The sequence below is a fragment of the Penaeus japonicus genome, unplaced genomic scaffold, assembly GCF_977035675.1.
Source record: "Penaeus japonicus unplaced genomic scaffold, GWHDUDI00000001_assembly GWHDUDI00000002, whole genome shotgun sequence".
Lineage (NCBI taxonomy): Eukaryota > Metazoa > Arthropoda > Malacostraca > Decapoda > Penaeidae > Penaeus > Penaeus japonicus.
The window spans coordinates 35,466,345-35,473,844 of record NW_028234404.1 but is presented as its reverse complement, the minus strand read 5'-3'; the positions used below and the strand labels follow the sequence as shown (position 1 = coordinate 35,473,844).

The 7,500-nt window shown below is 44.5% G+C and overlaps 1 protein-coding gene across 8 annotated transcripts in view; it reads right to left on the bottom strand.

Moving 5' to 3' along the window:
* LOC122251950 (ubiquitin carboxyl-terminal hydrolase 20) overlaps positions 1 to 7,500 on the bottom strand; it is a 15,562-nt gene that overhangs the window by 686 nt on the left and 7,376 nt on the right. For 2 of the 8 annotated variants that reach the window (XM_043014206.2, XM_043014204.2), the window contains exons 4-13: positions 6,612 to 6,786; positions 5,662 to 5,894; positions 5,074 to 5,206; positions 4,716 to 4,908; positions 3,948 to 4,171; positions 3,174 to 3,501; positions 2,519 to 2,817; positions 2,090 to 2,337; positions 1,692 to 1,829; positions 568 to 1,188 (exon numbers count right to left, since the gene is read on the bottom strand). In XM_043014206.2, coding sequence (XP_042870140.2) covers positions 568 to 1,188; positions 1,692 to 1,829; positions 2,090 to 2,337; positions 2,519 to 2,817; positions 3,174 to 3,501; positions 3,948 to 4,171; positions 4,716 to 4,908; positions 5,074 to 5,206; positions 5,662 to 5,894; positions 6,612 to 6,786 — 2,592 coding nt within the window. The remainder of the gene's footprint in view (positions 1 to 567; positions 1,189 to 1,691; positions 1,830 to 2,089; positions 2,338 to 2,518; positions 2,818 to 3,173; positions 3,502 to 3,947; positions 4,172 to 4,715; positions 4,909 to 5,073; positions 5,207 to 5,661; positions 5,895 to 6,611; positions 6,787 to 7,500) is intronic. The other 6 variants (XM_043014207.2, XM_043014208.2, XM_086550031.1 and 3 more) reach the window with 6 other exon arrangements.

Here is a 7,500-nt window from a genome sequence, read left to right as displayed (position 1 = left end):
ATACGATGGATTACTTGACTTTCATTATTATTACATAAGAGTGGGATTGGCTTCTACCAGGGGAGGTACCGATGCACCCTGCTAGCAATCATTTTATTATTTATTTATGGAACATTATGTAAAAATATAAAACTTATTATGATTAGTTTACCATACTACTTCAACTGTTTTCTTTGGTCATCTGAGTGAGGCCTCCCACCAAGGTCACTCTTTCCATCTTCCTCCCAACCCATGTAAATAACCTGTACACATGCATATGGGGGAAGAGGTTAACTATGCATATTTTGATATATAACACATAATGATTATGTTGAGGTTTTGGCTTAAAACTTGTCATATTCATTAGCGACGTTTAAAATTTGGCACGCGCCAGCAGCCCGGATGCGGCGTGGGGTGCATCTTCTACTGCCCGAAGTGAAGGGGTTAAGGTGATATTACTGCACCTATGCAGCATCACTGCTAATCACTACTGTTATTATCATAATTACTGACTTTCTTCAAAAAAACACTATTACATTTTCTTTCCATTTTATCTCTTAATTATTATCTATAAACCCGAGTCCATACCTCACTCGCTGAGACAGTTCTCTGGCGGTTGGCCAAGTTCTGGACCTGTGCCGGGCCCTGGTTACTCTTGTAGGGGAGGTTTTCAGTGCTGAGGGAGCGTGCGCTCGCTTGCAGCTGCTCTGACTTAACTCCCTCCTGTCGTGTTCCGTCGAGGCGCTCTTGCCGGCGTGCCGCTCCTGGAGGGCTACCGTAGCGCACAAATAGCTCAGGGCCACCACCATAGATCTCATAGAAGAAGTACCACATCTCCTCGGAGATTTGGGCGTAGTCTGAGCCTGCCTTGAGCATGGGCTGGCCAATCTTGCTGGTACAGATGGATGAATTGTCGATAGGCCCAGGGGGCTCCTGCTCACGCCCCCGCACAAAGCTCTCCCACTGGCGGAACCAGCGCATGGAAATGGCATACACGATGCTTGGGTGCTCCTCGTCCTGGAACATCTTGTGCAGCCGAATAAACATGTCCAGCTCACTGCTCTGACGGTGGAGCAGCGCCTCTAGCTCCGCCCGGCATGTAACGCACTCATACAAGCGGGTGCAGGCTGGCCCACCACCAAACACCTGGTGTAGGTACTCCCATACACCCTGGTACAGCAGCATCACCAGATCCTCCACGTAACTGGCCTAGAAAGCAGGGGAGGGGATGAGCATCAAAATGTAATCAAATCCATGCATTCCCTTTTAACCCACTTACGACGGGGGCATTCCAGCCTTGAATGTCACAATGCCGGGGCGTTCAAATTATTAGGCCTAAATCAATTAAATGGCTGGCACAATACTGTGCCGCCCGGCCACTGGGCTTTTGAATGCGCGGTACAGTACTGTACCACCCGTCCAGAGAGGGTTAAGTAAACTTAGTTCAACCTCACTATCATAATATCAAAAGCTTTTAAAAGCTAATGATGATGATAATAAAAAGAGATAGTAGTTGTCCTTACATGTCATTATATCATGTATTAACAAAAAAAAGACACACTGAGAGACAGACAGAAACAGAAACAGAAACACAGACACACACACAAACCAAATTACAAATAATAATCTCAATTCCAACAGAAACCAAAAATCAACCAACAACCATAAAAAAACAATAGAGAAGGAAATGTAAGCAACTAGGACTTCTTTACCTTCTGCGGCTGCACTCCACCATGGGGACAGAGGAAGTCGGAGTTATCGATGGGTCCTGGCTCGGCAAAGGTGTTGAATTTGTTGACCCACTGCTTTGATACGTAAAACTGCATTAAAGATGGCTCTCTGGATGCAACCTGAGAAATGGTAGGGAATAGAGAAAGGGGTTTATTTGTGGTTTTGGCACTACTGTCTCCCTCTGAACAAGTTACTTTCTTCATTTTTTTCACTGTGCCTGAAGGAATAAATGAAAGTGATCTGATATGGTGAAAATGTCCATTGTGGAAGGGTTAAAGGAAGAAAGAGAGAGAGAGAAAGAGACAAAGAATCAATAAAAGATAAGACAAAGAACAATTGGGAATAAAGAAAGAAGACTCAGACTTGAAAGCTCCCTCACCTGCATAAGTTCGACTGTCCTTTGTCTGCGTGCTGTCATCTCCATACTGGCTTTCTTGTAGAAGAGGCAATAGGCCTCACATTTGGCCACAGTCTCAGGGGAAACTTCTGTGACATACTGGTCGTCAAACTCATACCATCTCCCATTGCTCCAGTTCTGGCAATAGGATGTATAGTGTCCCCCTCCCGCTGTGCCATGGTGGCAAATCACAGCATAGAGGTCGTAGGTCACTACTTCAGACGTACAATCTGGAGGGGAGGTTTGTTTAAACTTTTTAAACAATTTGCTTCTGTACCCATTAAGAATATTTTATAGCTGCTAAATAATTTGTGTACTTACAGCTTAAATTTGTAACAGAAAACATTGTAAAACTGGAAAGATTGGCTTTCTGCAAAAGTAATTCTATCAAAGCTTTACAACCAAACTGACCTTTGTGTAGGAAGGGTGTAAGGTCCAAGCCATGTAGTGGGAACGACACATACTGGCTGATCTTGGAACTGAACATGTACTCGTGACGGAACCGCTTGAGGTGTATGATGAGCACCTCAGGCAAGTGCACAACCTTGGAGTATTTGACACCGTTGCGAAGCTTGCCGCACTTCTCACACGAGTACATGTTGTCCCCCTTGAGCTCGTCAGCGCTGAAGAAGGCAGCCAGACAGTGATGCAGCGACACGGCTGGACCCCACAACCATGACCGTAGCCACACCCACATCCACCACAGCCATCTGAGGGGTCACACAGCACATGAAGGCATGGTTATTGATGTTAGGAGGGTTTATGATAAGTGGCTATGTCACTGAGAAGAGCTTAAGTGACGTGCAAAACAAAATAACAAATCTTTTGAGAGGTAAATCCAAAACGAGAAAGACAAAAATGAAAATAATAAAAATATTTACAAATGATCTCATTCAAGCTAAAACATTATCTCCACTCCTTAAAGGCAAGACAAAAACATCTTTATGAATAGCAAAACCTACATCTTCCAGAATGCAAAGCAACATAATGAACCACCTTTAAGACAAGCCTTGAACTAATGAGCCTCATTCATCCCCTCCCTGGCCCCCCTGTCCCCTAAACTCACCCATCAGTGGTGGCATCGCATGACGCTTTGGCGAGATGGAGGCTGCTGCTGTTATTGCCGCCCCCTCCAACCTGGTGCTGCATCTGGGTAACAGATGAGTGCTGCAGGATGCTGAGCTGGTCACTACTTGGGATGGGCAGGCTGAGGTCCTGGAAGGTCTCCTTGCGTGACGAGATGGTATTGCATGTCAGGCACTGCACCGAGCTGACAATGGTGCCGTCAAACACGTCCGAGATGATGCTCCTGTAGAGGGGGGGCTTTTTTCTCCTCCCGAGGTTGCTTAGTGGATTGGCCTGACCTTTGCCTGGGGTGGGTGACGTTGATGAGGCTTTGGGGGAGCAAGCATTTAAGGAAGGAAACAAAAAAAAAGAAAAAAAGAAGAAGAAAAAAAAAAAGGAAATGAAAAAAAGAGTTAATTTCAATTATCTCCAGGACTAACATTACAAATGCAAGTTCAACAGCCACACAAATGATTCTGTACACAGGAAGCTTAGAAGAAGACTGGTAAAGGAAAAGTTGAAAACAAGAAGAGGATTAGGAAGAAAGAGAAACTAGATTGGTAAAATGCATCTCATTTTTTTTTTTTTTTTAAGAAGAACAATATAAAGGAAGAAAGAAAGAAAATAAGAAAGAAAGAGAGAAAGAGAGAAAGAGAGAGAGAGAGAGAGAGAGAGAGAGAGAGAGAGAGAGAGAGAGAGAGAGAGAGAGAGAGAGAGAGAGAGAGAGAGAGAGAGAGAGAGAGAGATGCACAACCCTCCCAACCATCAAACTAACCTCTATAAGACGATGTAAGTGACGCCATGGAGGGTTTACTGGAGCCAATGCCACTGGTGCCTGAGGAGTGCACTTGGGGGGAGGCAGTAGAGGATAGCCCCCCAGCCGAATCTGTGTCCAGGAGCGTCGTGTCTGAGACAGCGTCGGAGAATTCGCTGGGGTCGTGGTCAGGCAGGATCAGGTTCCTGGGGAGGGTGAGGGGGTATCTGGTATCCAGTGTGATTCTAGAATCAGACAATGGGATGGACTGGCTTAACCCGTTAACACTGGGTGACGTGATATCATGTCATGTGGCGGCAACCCTTGCTGCCGGGTACACGATATCATGTCATGACTTTTTGTATGGCCGGCGGTCAAACAGCCCGAGGTTATTTGAAATTAAATGTGTTCTGGCTATCCCCTGTCACTAGGGGCAGGAACTCTTTGAGGTAACTCTAGCTACCAACTGAAGGGAGAGACTACTTTGTCAGATGGATTTCTAACTAACATAGCTGAGTGGCATAGTGTATCCCTGGCATTTCTATAATTGCCATACTAAAATGATCATTGACATAAGGTCAGATGTTAACTTTACTTGAACTAGTGACACTATAATCTTAGACAGTCAAACTTTCATACATTTCTGCCCAGTGAGCAATTGCCAACCCATTCTGGGTGTCAATCATTGAGAGACACATGCTGGGTATCAAGTGCTTTGATCAACAGAAGGGAATTAGAATATGAAAACGTCAAATGCAATACAACACCAACAAAAGGAACATATCTTACCGATTACTACTCCTATGACTCATGCCTGCTTCAACATCGACACCATGTTGCCGTTTTTTTCTCTTGCTGCGATGCTGGCTGGATGAAGCTGACGACTGTTCTGAGACTCCAGAGTCGCAGGTCTCATACTCAGCCTCTGACTGTGACTCCTCTCGCTCTGATAAGCTGGCAGATGATAGGTCTTCGTCGTCTGCTAAGGATTGAGTGGTCCAGAGGGAATATCATTAGAGGTCTTTGATGGTGTTCCTTCTATATCTATCTACTTGTCTATTCTTTAATTCCTCCTGTATCACAATGTATCACAATCTAATCCTCGTTATCCCCTCCCCCGCTCCCCTGATGTTTCCTGGTAACTCACCTTCCATTTCACTCTCCTCGTCCTCGTGGGAGGAGTGCACAGGTTCGCGGAGCTCCTCGTGAAGCTGGTCCATGAAGTAGCGCAGAAACTCCTGAGAATCTTGTTGTGTGAATCCTCGGAACATTGGGTAGAGCTGGGTTACGAGAGAAAGGCATTAAGCAGGTTGTGATGGTGAGGCCGCCTTTCTTTTCGTTTTTCAGTGATTACGACTAGGAAGTTGCAATAAATGGTATCCCAAGTATGATCTTAAATCCTATGTGATAAAATTAAGAATGAAAATGTTGTATACACAGAAGAAAAGGTACAGTTATTCCAATCTCTGAATATACACATATACATATACATATATATATATATATATATATATATATATATATATATATATATATATATATATATATATATATATATATATATATATATATATATATATATATACACACACACACACACACACACACACACACACACACACATGTTGCACATGATAATTTCCCATAGCAATATAATGATAAGAGAAAAAAGGAAAAAGGAAACAGATGAGAGCGAGAGAGAGATATGTCCATCATGATGCTAGAGCTCCTGTACCTGCTTGAACCCATGGTACAGAACTGAGGGCGTGACAAAGCTGGGTCTCTTCCTGTGCCACATTTCCAGCATGAGCCTCTGGAAGGGACGTGCAAGGCCGGGTGTCTTGCGGTCTGTTCTCAGGAAGGCCGGGCATTCTATCATGAAGTGCGCGAGGGGCATGGAGTTGCTTAGGGCCTGAAGTGCCGCGTTCATGTAGCACGTCAGGCCCAGGTTCCGTAAACCGACAAGACCTGTGTAGAAGGAAGGGAAAGGTATGGGCGACTCAGGTTTGATTTTATTAGCGTACTGAAAAGCGGGTTTGTGAAATTTTAGGAGAATTTCCGTTTCCAACTGATTAATAAATTCATTGTTTTGGGAGACAGTGAAGAGGTTTGATTTCAAAGGTTTACTTTTAAAGGTGTGTTTTTTAATATTTTCTTTGCTGTTAACCGACTGTCTGTCTTCTCTTATAGTAATTCTAAGTTAGCTCAAATCTGATGTGGGTATTATAATATCTGGAAATAATAATTTGCTTTTGAAAAAGTGCCTTATCATATAAACCAATATTCCTCATACTCCCTTGCTTATGCATTCACAATCCTTCTAGCCTTCACATCCTTCCCACTCCTTTCCTCTGTCCTTCAAGGTCCCACTCCTCCTCTTCCTTTTCTTCTCCTCCTTCTCCTCACCCTCTTCATCTGTTCTCCTTCCCCCTAACTTTCGCATCCTCCCCCTTCCTTCTCTACCTCCCCATTCCATCCCCATAGCTTTCACATTCTCCTCCTCCCTACTCCTTACCTCTGGCTTTCACTTCCTCCCCCACTTCCTCCTCCCTCCTCTTCCTCTTCTGCTTCTTCCTTCCTAATCCTTACCTCTGGCTTTCACATCCCCCATTCTTTACCTCCCCCTCCCCCACATCCTCCTCCCTCTTCTTCCACTTCCTTCCCTTCTTCCTCCCCACTCCTTACCTCTGGCTTTCACATCCTCCCCCTCCTCCTCGTCCTCCTCCTCTTCCTCCTCAGCGCTTGATTCCCCTGGTGTGATTGGCTGTGCCAGGCTGACCCCCGGAGCACTGATGGGACCCCCCAGGTGCTGCTGCTGCCCCGGGGGTATGCTGAGGCTGGCTTTCACTGATGCTGTTACCTGCCGGGAAGAGATGACTTAGATGTGACGGAGTGGGGAGAAGAGGGTTGTGTTTAGGAGAGGAGAGAAAAAGAGGAAGAAGAGGATAGGGAAGAGGAAGAGAAGGAGGACAGACTGAGAAGAAATATCCATTAATAGATAAATAGAAGATAAGGAGGTCATGCCTAATTTTGAAGCATTCTAAGTGAGACCTACCTTCTTGTTGAGAAAAAAAGTAAACAAGTAACAAAAAACTCTATCAAATACTCATGAAGGAAAAGCTTTTCTTACCAATCTGTGTTCTTAGTTCATTGGTTCCTTGTTGAGATGATAGGACTCGAAGAGGCAAGAAGTGAAGGGAACAGGAGGAAGAGAAGGAGAAGGAGATGAAGGAGGAGGAGGAAGTGGAGGAGAATGAGCAGGTGAAAGGCTAACAGAACAGACAAACAGAAGTAAAAAGGAAGAGGAAGAGTATGAAGATGAGAAGGATGAGAAAAAAAGGAAGCCTTTTCAGCAAGAAAAGCAGTAAGGGATGGAGGAGTAGGACTTAACAGGGGAGAGGAAGGGTATTTGTCAATTGTCTCGTTTTTCTCTGTTAGCTAGTCTGTCTGTTATTTGTTAGTTGGATAATAAAACCTGTCATCATACAACTAGGTAGCCAAATAACTCATAATCTCCTTAGTCTGAACAACCAATGGGCATGCTGGTTTTGATTCGGGTGTCAAACGTGTTTAT